Genomic DNA, 18,089 nt, shown 5'->3' with positions numbered 1-18,089 from the left:
TTTCTACATAATAATTTCTGAGCTCTAGTTTCTTCTGTAAACCACGGGGTGCGCTTTTTTGGAGCCTTTTTTAACTTTAGTGGTGCTATGTTATCAATGGTTTCGCGCAGGGCGTCGTTAAAGTTGTTAGTGAGGTTATCAATAGAGCCCACATACTTTGGGAATGGTGCCATTACCGAGGGCAGTAGGTCAGCAAGAGTTGTCGTTGTGGCTGTATTAATGTTGCGGCTGCTCTAGCAGTTATTATTATTATTAGTTTGACGAACATGCGTCTGAACCTCGAATTTTATAAGGTAATGATCGGACAATACTTTAGTATACGGGAGTATCGTAACTTTGGAAACGGTGATGCCCCTGACAAGCACTAGGTCTATCGTATTACCGTTGCGAAGCGTGGGTTCATTTATTATTTGTGTGAGACCACAGCTATCAATTACAGTCTGGAGCGCTACGCACGGTGGGTCCGATGGGGTATTCATGTGGATATTAAAGTCCCCCATTATGATTATATTATCGGCGTGTGTCACTAGATCAGCAACGAACTCTGAGAATTCATTAATAAAGTCCGAATAGGGCCCTGGGGGGCGGTAGATAACAGCCAGGTGTAGAGGCAGCGGTGTGACAGACCTCATAGTAAGCACCTCAAACGATTTATATTTATTATGTATGTTAAGACTAAGGTTAAAGTTTTCGTTGTATATTAGTGCGACCCCCCCACCCCTTTTGAGCGGACGGGCAATATGCGCATGTGTAAAGTTAGGAGGACATACCTCATTTAGCGCAAAAAAGTCGTTTGGTTTAAGCCAGGTTTCGCTGAGACCGATGACGTTAAGATTGTTGTCTCTGATAATATCATTAACTAACAACGTTTTAGGAGACAATGATCTTATGTTTAAAAAACCTATATTATAGGTAGTGGGCTGTTTTAGGGAGTTTTTGATCAAATTATCTGTAGTAGCAATATTAATAATGTTGTGTTTATTATGCCCGGTGCATTTAGTATAGTTACGACCATATCTAGGAATTGATACGACAGGAATTTTCCGATTGTTTGATTGTTGCTTTGATAAACTGCACACATAATGGTTAGCCACCTCAGTAACGGGGATTTTCCGATTGTTTGTTTGTTGCTTTGATAAACTGCACGCATCATAGTTAGCCACCTCAGTAAAACACATGTCCAACTCTGAAACACTCAAAGCAGAAAAAACTTGTTCTAATTTAACAGACTCCTTACCCAGACCAGTAGTCTCGCATCCTTTATTTAAATCCGTCTTCGGGATGGAGGAAAGTGGTGTTCTGTGGGGATTAGCCTTCTGCTTTGTTTTTAGCCCCGCTCGGCATCCGCGTTTCCGATCACACCGCTGGCGTCTGCTCCGTAGACGGCCCCCGCTGCTACTAGACTCCCCTGTTTCACAGGCCGCTGGATGTAGCCGCCGATGTATTCCCATGCTAGTTAGCAAGTCTAGCACGCAAGTGTCTATCAGTCCAAAACGGCCCGATATGTCCACATCCAGAAGTGTCTGACGGTCGTACGTGATCACAGAGTGACCACGATGCGAGCCAGCCATAAAGTTTGTGGAATTGTCCGGTATTTCTGCCAAATGTTCCATCTTTAGCAGGAGCTCCTCGAGAGCGCAGCCCGTCCGGGCGCCGCCATCTTGGAAAAACTATGGACTGTAGTCTCTCTATTATGTTAAATCCACTATGGACTGGGCTCTTACTATTATGTTAGATCCACTATGGACTGGACTTCCACAATATAATGCTAGACCCACTCGACGTCCATTGCATCTGGTCTCCCTTAGAAGGGGGAAGGGGGGGGGGGGGGGGTCTCCAAGGTTTTTATAGTCATTCCCATTGACATCCCACCGTTTTGGGAGTTTTTCTTGCCCTTATTTGGCCTCTGAACCCAGGATGTCGTTGGAGCTTGTGCAGCCATTTGAAAGACTTGTGATTTAGGGCTATATAAATAAACATTGATTGATTGATTGGTTGATTGACAAGATAGTAGACCTGCACAAGACTGGACTCGACCACAAAGGGAGATATATTAGAAGAAATACGAGGGAACAGTCAGTTGCCAAGTGACAGCCTCAAAAAAAGAGAGGTGGGGCATAATCCCTTCCCGAGAAGTGTGACATGCCTGACCTCGGTGCTCAGGGATGAAATACAAAATGCGGACGGTGAAACGGGGAGAAACCACTTGGCCTTTAGGGCGTGTGTTAGCGCTCATTAACATCCACCCCGGCTCCATTAAAAGACTCTCCAGCCTGGAGAGCCTCTCCGGTGTGAAAAGAGCACGGAGACAGAGGGCGGGCCCACGCTACAGGTCCCGAAAATAAAGACGCGAGGCGGCGAGAGCGACGTACTTATCTGGAAATGAAAGGTGACGTGTCGCCGACAGGTCTGGCAGACAAGTACAAGCAAAAAGGCCGGCAAACCGATGCGTGACCTATGACCCCAGCATGTCCGACACGGGACGGCGTCAGCGGCGTCCTTGTTCTCACACAACAGAAATACATCTGGCATTCTGTCCAAGCACCAGCGACTTAAATGTCGTTATTTATACGTTAACAAATATGCTTGCACCAGCTGGAGATAAAGGTCATTTGAAATCAGCGGACATGGACAAATATTATTTTCACTCGCATACGAAACATTCTAACTTGGATTGTTTCCCTGGCTCGGAGACTCTCCCGAAGGACAGTGAGGCAAAGACACAACAAACTCCCTTCTTGTTTCTCATGGACACACACTTGTTGTTGTTGACTTTGGACTAGCGACTACACAAGATCAAGGCCGCGGAAGAGAGACACACTGCAGGCTTACACACACTCATGCATCCACAAAAATATACGTCACACATTTTTCCACGCAGTAGCTCAGTTACAAAGGATGGAAAGTGTAAGGTTGGAAAGGATAATGCAGATAAAGTAGACTAAAAATGTATCGAAGTAGCAATATAAAATATGACATATATGTAATATTTGCATATTATATTTACAGAATATGAGATGTACTGATGCACCCCCGCGAACCCAAATGGGACAAGCAGTAGAAAATGGACAGACGGATGGATATTTTTATGTAATACATACAATATATAACAATTACCATGTACAATATTACAGTGCTCGGGGCGGCATAGCTCGGTTGGTAGAGTGGCCGTGCCAGCAACTTGAGATTTCCAGGTTCGATTCCCGCTTCTGTCGTCCTAGTCCATGGGTGTCAAACTCTGGCCCGCGGGCCATATTTGGCCCGCCGTGTAATTTCACTTGGCCCTTGAGGCAATAACAAATTAACAATAGAGCTGGCCCGCTGCTGTAAAACCGCATTCACCGCTAATACTCTTACTTGCCAACCCTCCCGATTTTCCCGGGAGACTCCCGAAGTTCAATGCCCCTCCCGAATTTCATCCCGGGCAACAGTATTGGGGGTGGGCCTTAAAGGCACTGCCTTTGGCGTTCTCTACAACCTGTCGCCACATCCGCTTTTCCTCCATACAAACAGCGTGCCGGCTCAGTCACATATCATATGCGGCTTATACACACACACAATTGAATGCAAGGCATATTTGGTCAACAGCCATGCAGGTCACACGGAGGGTGGCCGTATAAACAACTTTAACACTGTTACAAATATGCGCCACACTGTGAACCCACACCAAAGAAGAATGACAAACACATTTCGGGGGAACATCTGCACCGTAACACAACATAAACACAACAGAACAAATAACCAGAACCCCTTGCAGCACTAACTCTTCCGGTACGCTACAATATACACCCCTCGCTATCACCAAACCCAGTCCACCTCAACCCCGCCGCCGAAAAGAGGCATTCAATTATTATTTACATTTTATTTGAAATGCCATTGATATTTTTTTAATTATTATTATTATTATTTGAAACTCCATTTTGCATGTCACTATAAAGTTATATAAGCCTTGCTTGTTCAATATTCAATGCAAAACTTGTTTGTGTCTCTATTAAAAGGTTAATATGTTCAACCTCGGCCCACGGCTTTGTTCGGTTTTAAGTTTTGGCCCACTCTGTATTTGAGTTTGACACCCCTGTCCTAGTCACTGCCGTTGTGTCCTTGGGCAAGACACTTTACCCACCTGCTCCCAGTGCCACCCACACTGGTTTAAATGGAACTTAGATATTGGGTTTCACTATGTAAAGCGCGTTGAGTCACTAGAGAAAAGCACTAAATAAATATAATTCACTTCACTTCACATAAGTGTATAAGTCCACACTTCACAGAGGACAATGTAGTCGTACTAACACCAATAACGTACCGCGAATATCATATTATGACTCACTCGATGGACAGTTGCACGTTTGGTCCAGCTTGCCTGGGACGTTTTTTTCCGGTTTATTTGGGTAAGCACTCCATCCATCCATCCATCCATTTTCTGCCGCTTATTCCCTTTGGGGTCACGGGGGGCGCTGGTGCCTATCTCAGCTACAATCGGGCGGAAAGTGGTACACCCTGGACAAGTCACCACCTCATCGCAGGGCCAACACAGATAGACAGACAACATTCACACTCACATTCACACACTAGGGACCATTTAGTGTTACCAATCAACCTATCACCAGGTGTATGTCTTTGAAAGTGGGAGGAAGCCGGAGTACCCGAAGTAATGTCATATATCTCATTTCAACGGGAGGTAGAAAGATGTCTCCGTGGGTCAGAGGGTAATCCCTGCTTACTGTGTCCCGGCCACCGTGCCAGGCAATTAAGGCGCACAGAACGAGGGCCCGATGAGCGATGAGAGCTTATTAAAAACCTCGAGGTGCTTTTGGGAGGAGGAGGTGGAAATGAAATGTGGCTTGTTTGGAGAGAAGAGTAGGTGGGTGGGGGGGGGGGGGGGGTTGTATTAGAAAAGCAGCGTAAGCTCCTCTTTTGCGCGATTCCGCTGTGGAGTCAGCGGTCTTTTGCTCGGGTGAAGTAAAGCCTATTTTCAGGACTATTCTAGGAAAACTAGAAGCGTGGTCGAGGGGGCTGCTGCTCATTCCACTGCTTTTGTGGGAAAATTACTGACAAATATCTGTTCTTTGGGAGGGAGGTGAGTTGAGCACCCGAGGCCCCTCAGCATTTGTAATGGGACAATGCTCCAAGATGGAGCATACATGTCTTAATCCTCTGTGTCAGGGGTGTCCAAATTGCGTCCCGTTTACCGGCCTGCCACACATTCTGCAAAAATTGCAAAATTGATAGTATTGCGAAAAATTAAATAAAAAACATTTTAATAAAGTGGAGTGAAGTGAAATCTAATGAGAAAAAGTGGCAATGTTGACACAAAGCTGCTAGGCAGGCAGTTTTTTTTTCTTTTGTCTTTATTTTCTCTTTTTTTTCATTGCTCAAAAAAAAGGAGAAAAAAATCCATGTTATAATGAATTATTACTTTAAAATTATCACTTTAAAATGTTTTATGAGGAAAAAATATTGCATATGTTGTGTGTTTGCCATATAAAAACATCAAAGTTTTGACCAAAGAGCATAAAACAAACAAAATAATAGTTCAAACTTAAAATCGACAGATATATCGGAAGTTGAGCTTGAATTTTAAGTGCTAAAAGTAAAACAAATAATAAAAATGCATCACTTTATGAATGGGGAACCTTTCGGATCTCAAATATATTTAGTTGGATTTTATTTAACTATTCACTGTGATTGTCAGGACTTGGACTATGGGATATTTTGTTTTTCCAACGCAAAGGATGATTGGCACAAGCCAGGCGTGAACGTGAGTAGATTTTTAATTATTACTACACAAACAAACTACAACAAAGGCAAACAAGTGGCGCGCACAATGGCGGTGAACAAACTTGACTAATGAAAACAAAAGACTAACACAGAGGCTATAACTATAAACACGAAACCAAAACACTTGCTCGATGGCATGACTAACAATGAACTATAAACAAAACCTTACATGACATGGAACTGAGAACGAGACATAGATCTTTGCAAGATGCGTAGCAGGTGGTAGGCATGAGAAGGAGGTGTAAGTAGGTAAAGTTGCCAGAACAAAGAATAGAAACAGAATGGCTTAAATGGCAGTGACATAATCAGTGAAGGAACAGGTGCGTGACATGACAGCTGAAACTAATGAGTTGGCATGGTAACGAAAACAAACCAGGAAGTGCAAAACAGGAAACAAGTGTCCAAAAAACCAAACATAACATGACCAAAACAAAACATGATCCATAGACGTGACAATGATTACTCAAAATAAATAATTAAAATCAATGGTGTCCTGCATTATTGCTCTTTGAGGGCTTTAATTAATGAATAAAGGAACTCTCCTGAAGGAATCAATAAAGTACTATCTATCTATCTATCTATCTATCTATCTATCTATCTATCTATCTATCTATCTATCTATCTATCTATCTATCTATCTATCCATCTATCTATCTATCTATCTATCTATCTATCGACCTATCTATCTATCCATCCATCCATCCATCCATCTATCTATCTATCTATCTCTCTATCTATCCATCTAAATACTGCACATTTCAGTTTTACTATAAAAAACAAAGTTGTCTTTGTTTTACTTTATATCAACCTCAAGTTGACATAGAGATTTACTGTAAGCATTAAATAAAAAATAATAATAATAATTTGACTTATTTTTAAAATTTTAGTGACTGAGAACCTCTTTAAAAAAAAAAAAATTCATATATTTTCTTATGGTTTGAAAATGAAAACTATCAAAATGCCCCCCGCATGCTTAAATTTTTCCATGTGCGGCCCTCTGTGGAAAAAGTTTGGACACCCCTGCTCTGTGTGTAGGGCCCGCCCATCTGTGGGGGGGGGGGGGGGGGGGGGGGGGGCTGTTTTGCTGTTTTGCTTGAATAATCGCATGTAAAATGTCAATTAATGAATGCTTCTATGAAACTTTACCGCAAATGTATTCCCAGCCTCTTTCAGCTCCGTCACTGGCAAGACTATTATGGAATATTTGTGCGCTTCATTCACTAGCTGTTTTACAAAAAAATCACTTAGAATTATGCATAGTGTGTGATGCTTGTTTTACATTAGTGTAAAACAAGCATCAAATTAAATTAACTTAAAATGTGTTTTACAAAACCCAAAACCTGTGAAGTTGGCACGTTGTGTAAATGGTAAATAAAAACAGAATCCAATGATTTGCAAATCCTTTTCAACCCATATTCAATTGAATAGACTGCAAAGACAAGATACTTTACGTTCCAACTGGAAAACGTTGTTATTTTTCGCAAATATTAGCTCATTTGGAATTTTATGCCCGCAACATGTTTCAAAAAAAGCTGGCACAAGTGGCAAAAAAAGACTGAGAAGGTTGAGGCATGCTCATCAAACACTTATTTGGAATATCCCACAGGTGAACAAGGTAAAGCAGCTTCCATGAAATGCTCAGTCATTCACAAACAAGGACGGGGCGAGGGTCACCACTGTGTGAAAAAAATGCATGAGCAAATGGTCCAACAGTTTTAGAACAACATTTCTCAACCAGGTATTGCAAGGAACTTAGGGATTTCACCATCTTCGGTCTGTAATATCATCAAATGGTTCAGAGAATCTGGAGAAATCCCTGCACGTAACATTGAAAGCCCGTGACCTTCGATCCCTCAGGTGGTAATGCATCAAAAACCGACATCAGTGTGTAAAGGATATCACCGCATGGGCTCAGGAACCGTTCCTAAAAACCACTGTCAGTAACTACAGTTTGTTGCTACATCTGTAAGTGCAAGTTAAAACTCTACTATGCAAAGCGAAAGTCATTTATCAACAACACCCACAAATGCCGCTGGCTTTGCTGGGTCCGAGTTCATCTAAAATGGACTGATGCAAAGTGGAAAAGTGTTCCGTGGACTGACGAGTCCACATTTCAAATTATTTTTGGAAACTGTGGACGTCGTGTCCTCCGGAACACAGAGGAAAAGAACCATCCGGATTGTTCTGGGTGCAAAGTTGAAAAGCCAGCATCTGTGATGGTAGGGGGGTGTATTAGTGCCCAAGGCATGGGTAACTTACACATCTGTGAAGGCACCATTAATGCTGAAAGGTACATACAGGTTTTGGAACAACATATGCTGCCATCTAAGCGCCGTCTTTTTCATGGACGCCCCTGCTTATTTCAGCAAGACAATGCCAAGCCGCATTCAGCATGTGTTACAACAGTGTAGCTTCGTAAAAAAAGAGTGCAGGTACTTTCCTGGCTCGCCTGCAGTCCAGACCTGTCTCCCATCGAAAATGTGTGACGCATTATGAAGCCTAAAATACGACAGTGGAGACTGTTGAACGACTGACGCTCTACATAAAACCAAAATGGGAAAGAATTCCACTTTTAAATTTTCAACAATTAGTTCCCTCAGTTACCCAAACGTTTATTGAGTGTTGTTAAAAGAAAAGGTGATGTAACACAGTGGTGAACATGCCCTTCCCCAACTACTTTCGCATGTGTTGCAGCCATGAAATTCTAAGTTAATTATTATTGGCAAAAAATAAAAAATAAAGTTTATGAGTTTGCATATCAAATATCTTGTCTTTGTACTGCATTCAATTGACTATGGGTTGAAAAGGATTTGTAAATAATTTTATTCCGTTTATATTTACATCAATCGCAATTTCCCGACTCATATGGAAACGGGGTTTGTAGAACAGACACAAGCTTGGCCGGCTGGTTCATAAACTTCAACACAAACATTGATTCCATCTGATATGAGTTGGACTAACAAAGTCGCTTCCAGTCCACCGGAGCTCAATCACGTTAATTGCTGGCGTACATCATTGCCCAGAAAAGAGCCAAGGCCTGCCAGTCGAGATAAGGTGCCTCAAGGGCGACGTTCCTGACCGTCCATGTTTGCATCTGGTGCTATGCTGATCAGATTTTGCCCCAAACAGAGTGCGCCACTGCCGGCTAATCAGGAACCAGAGCTGGCCCCGGGAGGGCTGCGCTCATTCCAATAATGCCATTAGATGACAGTGCTCTATTACTGCCACACTTGCTGGCCGTCATCCGGGCTGCTGCCTGCGAGCGCACACGTGAGGAAGAGTTGATCACGTTGGCGCTGAACGGCATCCGAGGATTGATTACCGGTCCCCGAGAGCTGATAGACTGCAGCAGGCGACTCTAATCGACGGGCCTGCGAGCGACTCATCCAGATGAAGTGGATAAAGGCAGAGCGTCGTCGATGGGGATTGAGCTGGCGCCTTGTTGCTGCATTGTGGCGACGCTATGAACTTCAACCACCCGGAAGATATGTAAAATTCCTCCGATTCATTGCGCAGCCGCTTGTTGCCAGGCAGAATTCATAAGGTTAAGCGAGAACTGGTCCCCGTACTTGTCCAATTTGGAGAAGAATAGACATTTTTTAACCCCAAGTGGAGGAGTTCGAGTACCCCGGAGTCTTGTTCACGAGCGGGTGGTGCGATCGACGGGCGGATCGGGAGCAGATTTGGTCACTGTGGAGAGGCGGAGCCGCCGGGCCGACGGCGGGGCAGGGCAAGCTATAGCCCTGCTCAAGATGGCGGCAAGGAGGCGACGAGAGACGACGACACAGCAGCTGAAAAGCAGACCGGGACGAGCAGCGGAGGAGGAGATGAAAAGCGACCTGACCTAGACTGAAGCCTTTATTGAAAAATAAAGAGTCAAATCTTGTGCAAAAGCAATGTCCTTCCTGGGTGGTTCACGCAAATGTGACAGACTCCTGCCGTCGTCGTGTGGGTTGCGTGGACCACCCAGGAAGGACATCGTTTTTGCACAAGGTTTGACTCTTTATTTTTCAATAAAGGCTTCAGTCTAGGTCGGGTCGCCTTCAGCTTCTCCTCCGCTGCTCGTCCAGGTTTGCTTTTCAGCTGCCGTGTCGTCGTCTCTCGTGTGCTGTTCTCTGTCGCTCTTTGCTTGCTCTTGCTTCTTCCTGCACTGCATCTGCTGCGGACACTCCACCTCCTTCCTCTTGATCTTTCCTCCTTCTCCCCTTTTATATTCAAGGAGGAGAGAGGTAGATTCATCACTGGTGTGTGAGCCACGCACCTGATCTCGATTGCGGCGGCGTCGCTCCCGGCATGCCCCGCCTTTCTGTTCTGCCTCATTCTCCGCCTCCTTGACGCCATCTTGAGCAGAACTAGAGCTTGCCCTGCCCCGCCGTCGGCCCCGCCTCTCCACAGTCACATTTTCATCAAAATGATACCTTTATACCTGAGGGGATGGTGCAGGGCCAAAAACTATCTCGATGGGTAAAATATACTTGTAGAAATGCTGCTTTAATCAAACCATGTTCAAAGACTAGATAGGGCAGCCAGCTCTAGTCTGAGGTGATGGTACAGGACCTAAGACTAAATATGAAAGATACAAAAAGTTGTCTGTGGGGAGGTGCAGATTAGTGGACCCATAATCAAATTCATTAAAGAAGCAAACTTCAACTCTGAGGTGTATGCCTACAAAATTAGTAAAACAAAGCTAAAATAAGAATGTTTGCACGCTAACCGTTAGCATACGGCAAGTACTAAGTTATATGACTCTGAGTTGTATACCTGAAAAATTAGCTAAAAAGCTAACATGCTAAAGCTTGATATCTGTCAAGAACCAATTTGTCTAACTATGAGGTGTACGCCTACAAAATTAATAAAACAAAGCTAAAATAATCATGTTAGCATCCTAACAGTTAGCATATATCAAGCACTAAGTTATACACCTCTGAGGTGTATGCCTACAAAATTAGTAAAACAAAGCTTAAATAGTAACGTTAGCATGCTAACAGTTAGCATACGTCAAGTTCTAAGTTATATGACTCTGAGGTGTATACCTGGCAATTTAGCTAAAAAAGCTAACATGCTAACATATAGCATGTATCACGTACCAAATTGTCTAACTCTGATGTGTATACCTACAAAATTAGTAAAACAAAGCTAAAATAGTAACGTTAGCATGCTAACAGTTAGTATACGTCAAGTACTAAGTTATATGACTCTGAGGTGTATACCTAGACTTTTACACTTGAGACTTCCTTTTTATTGTCATTCAAATTTGAACTTTACAGCATAGATAAGAACGAAATTTTGTTGCATAAGCTCATGGTAGAGCAGGATTTTTTTAAAAAGCAATAAGGTGCATACATAATTAAATAAGTATATCTAAATGATATATAAATATATATATAAAATAAATAATTATATATAAATAAATAAACAGGTTGCCTGCCAAATTACCTAAAAAAAAGCTAACATGCTAACGGTTTACATGTGTCAAGTACAAAATTGTCTAACACTGAGGTGTATGCCTACAAAATTTGTCAAACAAAGCTAAAATAGTCATGTTAGCACGCTAACAGTTAGCATACATCAAGCACTAAGTTATATGACTCTGAGGTGTATAACTGCAAAATTTGCTAAAAAAAAAAAAAAAGCTAACATGGTAACAGTTTACATGTGTCAAGTACCATATTGTCTAACTCTGATGCATATACATACAAAATTAGTAAAACAACACTAAAATAGTAACGTTAGCATGCTAACAGTTAGTATACGGCAAGTACTAAGTTATACGCAACTGAGGTGTATGCCTACAAAATTAGTAAATTAAAGCTCAAAAAGTAATGTTAGCATGATTACAGTTCGCATACGTCAAGTACTAAGTTATATGACTCTGAGGTGTATACCTGCCAAATTACCAGAAAAAAGCTAACATGCTAACAGTTAGCATGCATCGCAAACCAAATTGTCTAACTCTGATGTGTACGCCTGCAATATTTGTAAAACAAAGCTAAAATAGTCATGTTAGCACACTAACATTTAGCATACATCAAGCACTAAGTTATACACCTGTGACGTGTATGCGTACAAAATAAGTAAAGCCAAGCCAAAATAGTAATGTTAGCATGCTAACAGTTGGCATATGTCAAGCACTAAGTTATATGGTTGAGGTGTATACCTGCAAAATTACCTGAAAAAAGCCAACATGCTAACAGTTAGCATGCATCACGTACCAAATTGTCTAACTCTGGGATGTATACCTACAAAATTGGTAAAACAAAGCTATAATAGTAACGTTAGCATGCTAACAGTTAGCATAGGTCAAGTACTAAGTTATATGACTCTGAGGTGTATGCTTTGACAAGTATTATATACAATTTGGAGATGTGCCTGTAAAAGTTTGAAGGTATGACCTATGTTGACATAATATACAAAATAAAGATGAGAGTAAAAATGTGGGATCTTTGTGAAAAGGAGCAGTTGACCATCTCTGCTGTTTTGCGTGCAGAGGCTGCGAGGACACAGCTGAGCGCACAGATCAATAAAACTAGCCGTGATCAACAACAAGTGACTTACTTTGGCGTCTGCGTGTCGTCCAAGCGGTTTCCCAGCTGGAACTCGTGTGATTTGCTCCGGTGCAGGGCGGTAAAGCCCGGCAGAAGGTGGATCAGCTTGCGACTCGGCGGCGGCGGCGTTCCCGGGGCCTTCAGTTTGTTCCTTCGCCGCATGGGCGGCGTGCCCGGCGGGGTCATGGTATTGAACACCAAAGGAGTCCGAGGGGGCGTGTGGCCAAAATGTCTCTGGCGAGGCGACGGGGGCAGCGAGCGCTGGCCGAAGTCCAAGGCGGGCAGGAGTCCCGTGGAAGGGCTGTCCACGGTCAGTCGGTCTGCGTAGAAAGGGGGCGCCAGGGCCTGCGGGCTGTGGCACATGTACTTGGACTGGACTTTGGGGCTTTGGGACAGCTGGAAGCGGATCCACTGGCTGGCCTCCGGCTGACACACAGGGGTGTTTTCCTTGCCTGACTCAGAGGTAGGCCACTGGATGGACCAGTCCTGCTTGGTCTGGCTCCCTGTGGAACCACAGGCAATGTGTTCAGATGAGCTACTTGGAACCTAACTAACTCAAACTCAAAACAAGATGGCAGTAGCTGCAGCGTGAGTGATCAGTGTTCGGCAGATTCATTCATTCATTCGGGTCATAATGTGTTCTCAAGGCAGTGAATCGATCACTAATCAACGGCTGATGTTGTCGGACAAAACGTTTCACCTCTCATCCCAGCAGGTATCATTAGATCAGGGGTCACCAACGCGGTGCCCGCAGGCACCAGGTAGCCCGTAAGGACCAGATGAGTCGCCCGCTGGCCTGTTCTAAAAATAGCTCAAATAGCAGCACTTACCGGTGAGCTGCCTCTATTTTTTAAATGTTATTTATTTAATAGCAAGCTGGTCTCGCTTTGCTCGACATTTTTAATTCTAAGAGAGACAAAACTCAAAGAGAATTTGAAATTCCAAGAAAATATTTTGAGGACTTGGTCTTTACTTGTTTAAATAAATTCATTTATTTTTTTACTTTGCTTCTTATAACTTTCAGAAAGACAATTTTAGAGAAAAAATACAACTTTAAAAATGATTTTAGGATTTTTAAACACATATACCTTTTTACCTTTTAAATTCCTTCCTCTTCTTTCCTGACAATTTAAATCAATGTTGAAGTATTTTTTTTTTGTTGTAAAGAATAATAAATACATTTTAATCTAATTCTTCATTTTAGTTTCTGTTTTTTCGACGAAGAAAAATTTGTGAAATATTTCTTCAAACTTATTTTGATTAAAATTCAAAAAAATTATTCTGGCAAATCTAGAAAATATGTAGAATCAAATGTAAATCTAAATTCAAAGTCTTTTCAATTTCTTTTAACATTTTTGTTCTGGAAAATCTAGAAGAAATAATGATTCGTGTTTGTTAGAGATATAGCTTGGTCCAATTTGTTATATATTCTAACAAAGTGCAGATTGGATTTTAAACTATTTAAAAGATGTCATCAAAATTATAAAATAATTTTAATCTGGAAAAATTTCTAATGATGTTCCATAAATTCTTTTTTATATATTTTCCAAAAGATTTTTCTCTTCCTTTTTTTCGGTTGAATTTTGAATTTTAAAGACTCGAAATTGAAGATAAACTGTTTCAAAATTAAATTTTAATTTTTTTGTGTTTTTTCCTCTTTTAAATCGTTCAATTAAGTGTTTTTTTCATCATTTATTCTCTACAAAAAACCTTCCGTAAAAGGAAAAAAAATGTATGACGGAATGACAGACAGAAATACCCATTTTTTTTATACATATATAGATTTATTTATTAAAGGTAAATTGAGCAAATTGGCTATTTCTGGCACTTAATTAAGCGTGTATCAAAATGGTAGCTCTTTGCATTAATCAGTACCCAAGAAGTAGCTCTTGGTTTCAAAAAGGTTGGTGACCACTGAAGTATATCCTGCGTAAAGATAGGACAGCACCAGTGTGAGGGGATGGTGCAGCATCTAAGGCAGGAGTCACCAACCTTTTTGAAACCAAGAGCTACTTCTTGGGTACTGATTAATGCGAAGGGCTACCAGTTTGATACACACTTAAATAAATTGCCAGAAATAGCCAATTTGCTCAATTAACCTTTAATATATATATATATATATATATATATATATATATATATATATATATATACATATATATATATATATATATATATATATATATATATATATATATATATATATATATATCGGTATTTCTGTCCGTCATTCTGTCGTACATTTTTTTTCCTTTTACGGAAGGTTTTTTTGTAGAGAATAAATGATGAAAAAAACACTTAATTGAATGGTTTAAAAGAGGAGCAAACAGGAAAAAAATTAAAATTAAATTTTGAAACATAGTTTATCTTCAATTTCGACTCTTTAAAATTCAAAATTCAACCGAAGAAAAGAAGAGGAAAAACTAGCTAATTCGAATCCTTTTGAAAAAGTAAAAAAAATAATTTATAGAACATCATTTGTAATTTTTCCTGATTAAGATTGATTTTAGAATTTTGATGACATGTTTTAAATAGGTTAAAATCAAATCCGCACTTTGTTAGAATATATAACAAATTGGACCAAGCTATATTTCTAACAAAGACAAATAGTTATTTCTTCTAGATTCTTCTAGAATTTTAAAAGAAATTCAAATGACTTTGAAATATGATTTAAATTTGATTTTACAGATTTTCTAGATTTGCCGGAATATTTTTGGGGAATTTTGACCATAGTAAGTTCGAAGAAATATTTCACAATTTTTTTTGTCAAAAAAACAGAAGCTAAAATGAAGAATTAAATTAAAATGTATTTATTATTCTTCACAATAAAAAAAAATACTTGAACATTGATTTAAATTGTCAGGAAAGAAGAGGAAGGAATTTAAAAGGCATATCTGTTTAAAAATCCTAATATCATTTTTAAGAATGAATTTTTTTCTTTAAAATTGTCTTTCTGAAAGTTATAAGAAGTAGAGTAAACTTAGTCATTAAAATATTTTCTTTGATTTTCAAATTGTATTTGAGTTTTGTCCCTCTTAGAATTAAAAATGTCGAGCAAAGCAAGACCAGCTTGCTAGTAAATAAATCAAATTTTAAAAATAGAGGCAGCTCACTGTTAAGTGCTGCTATTTGAGCTATTTTTAGAAAACAGGCCAGCGGGCGACTCATCTGGTCCTTACGGGCTACTTGGTGCCCGTGGCCACCGCGTTGGTGACCCCTGAGCTACAGCGTGAGTGATCAGTGTCTGGCAGATTCATTCATTCATCCGGTTTCATATTGTGTTCTCAAGGCAGTAAATCGATCACTAATAGATGGCTGAGGTTGTCGGACGAAACGTTTCACATCTCATCCCAGCAGGTATGTTTAGATCCTGCGTAAAGATAGGACAGCACCAGTGTGAAGGGATGGTGCAGCATTCTAAGCACTAATCTGAGGGGACGGTGTACATCCAAGGCTATATAGAAAACTGTTCTTAACACGTATATCGAAATACTAATACTACAGTCATCAGTCCATGCTCAAAAAACAGGTAGGACAGCTCTAGTCTGAGGGGATGGTGCAGGATCAAAAAATATCTAGATGGGTAAAATATACTTGTAGTAATACTGCTTTAATCAGACCATGTTCAAAGACTAGATAATCAGAATCAGAAATACTTTATTAATCCCCGAGGGGAAATTAACATTTTTATGATAGGACAGCCAGTTCTAGTCTGAGGTGATGGTGCACGATCAAAAATTATCTAGATGGGTAAATTATACTTGTAGTAATACTGCTTTAATAAGACCATGTTCAAAGACTGGATAATCAGAATAAGAAATACTTAATTAATCCCCAAGGGGAAGTTAAAATTGTTATGATAGGACAGCCAGCTCTAGTCTGATGTGATGGTACAGTACCTAAGACTAAATAGTAAAGATACAAAAAGTTGTCGTCATCAAACATTAGAGCATGACGAAAATACAAGTGGCTACTCTGACAAGTGCAGTTGAAATACAATACAACCAATAAATAATGTTAAAAATAAATACATTACTCTGAGGAGATGGTGCAGGATCAAAGACTTTAAAAGAAAGAAAAAAAATAGTACTTACAAATAAATACGAATTACATCAGATCATGCTCAAAGACTAGATAGGACAGCTCTATTCTAAGGGGATGGTGCTGGATTGAAGACTTGATAGGAAAAATATGCTTAAAACTAATGCAGAAACACCGCCTTCATCACTTCATGCTCACTGACTAGCTAGGACAGCTCTAAATTTGAGGGTATATTGCTGGATTGGAAAATATACGTTATACTGATATAGAAATACCACCTTCATCAGTTGACGCTCAAAGACTAAATAGGATAGCTCTAAATTTGAGGGGCTGGTGCTGGATTGAAGATTTGATCAGAAAATACAAGTATCCTTAATTCTGTTATAGATATACCACCTTTATCAGTTTTTGCTCAAAAACTAGATAGGACAGCTCTAAATTTGAGGGGATAGTGCAGGATTTAAGATTTGATAGGAACAATATTCTAATACTGTTGTAGAAATACCACATTCATCGGTTCTCGCTCAAAGACTAGATAGGACAGCACCTTATGAGGTGATGGTGCTGGATTGAAGACTTGATAGGAACAATATCTTCAATACTGATATAGAAATACCACCTTCATCAGTTCATGCTCAAAGACTAGATAGGAAAACTCTAATCTGAGGGGATGGTGCTGGAATGAAAAATATACTTAATAATGATACAGAAATACCACCTTCAACAGTTAATGCTCAAAAACTAGATAGAACGGCTCTAATATGAGTGGATGGTGCTGGTTTAACAAATATACGTTATACTGATATAGAAATACTACCTTCATCAGTTAATGCTCAAAGACTAGATAGGACAGCTCTAAATTTGAGGGGCTAGTGCTGGATTGAAGAATCGATCCGAAAAATATCCTTGATACTGTTATAGATATACAGTATCACCTTCATCAGTTCATACTCAAAGACTAGATAGGTCAGCTCTAATATGAGGTGATGGTGCTGGATTGAAGACTTGATGAGAACATTATCTTCAACACTGATATAGAAATACCACCTTCATCAGTTCATGCTCAAAGACTAGATAGGACAACTCTAATCTGAGGGGATGGTGCTGGATTGAAAAATATACTTAATACTGACATAGAAATACCAACTTCATCAGGTCATGCTCAAAGATTAGATAGAACAACTCTAATATAAAGGGATGGTGCTGGATTTAAAATATACTTAATACTGATTTAGAAATACCACCTTTATCAGTTAATGCTCAAAGACTAGATAGGACAGCTCTAAATTTGAGGGGCTAGTACTGGATTGAAGAATCGATCAGAAAAATATCCTTAATACTGATATAGAAATACCACATTCATCAGTTCTCCTCAAAGACTAGATGGGACAGCTTTAATATGAGGTGATGGTGCTGGATTGAAGATTTGACAGGAACAATATCCTCAATACTGAAATAGAAATGCCAACTTCATCAGTTCATGCTCAAAGACTAGATAGGACAACTCTAATCTGAGGGGATGGTGCTGGATTGAAAAATATACGTAATAATGATATAGAAATACCACCTTCATCAGTTTTTGCTCAAAAACTAAATAGGACAGCTCTAAATTTGAGGGGATGGTGCTGGATTGAAAAATATATGTTATACTGACATAGAAATACCACCTTGATCAGTTAATGCTAAAAGACTAGATAGGACAGCTCTAAATTTGATGGGCAAGTG

At 40.1% G+C, this 18,089-nt stretch overlaps 1 protein-coding gene across 3 annotated transcripts in view; it reads right to left on the bottom strand.

The window, feature by feature from the left end:
• The window catches only part of ksr2 (kinase suppressor of ras 2), a 262,478-nt gene that overhangs the window by 170,497 nt on the left and 73,892 nt on the right, over window positions 1-18,089 (bottom strand). For all 3 annotated transcript variants that reach the window (XM_061903162.1, XM_061903171.1, XM_061903178.1), the window contains one exon: window positions 12,334-12,826. In XM_061903162.1, coding sequence (XP_061759146.1) covers window positions 12,334-12,826 — 493 coding nt within the window. The remainder of the gene's footprint in view (window positions 1-12,333; window positions 12,827-18,089) is intronic.

This window comes from Nerophis ophidion, linkage group LG01 (assembly GCF_033978795.1).
Source record: "Nerophis ophidion isolate RoL-2023_Sa linkage group LG01, RoL_Noph_v1.0, whole genome shotgun sequence".
In the NCBI taxonomy this organism is placed as follows: Eukaryota; Metazoa; Chordata; class Actinopteri; order Syngnathiformes; family Syngnathidae; genus Nerophis; species Nerophis ophidion.
The sequence above is the reverse complement of the archived record's forward strand: the minus strand, read 5'-3'. Positions and strand labels throughout refer to the sequence as shown.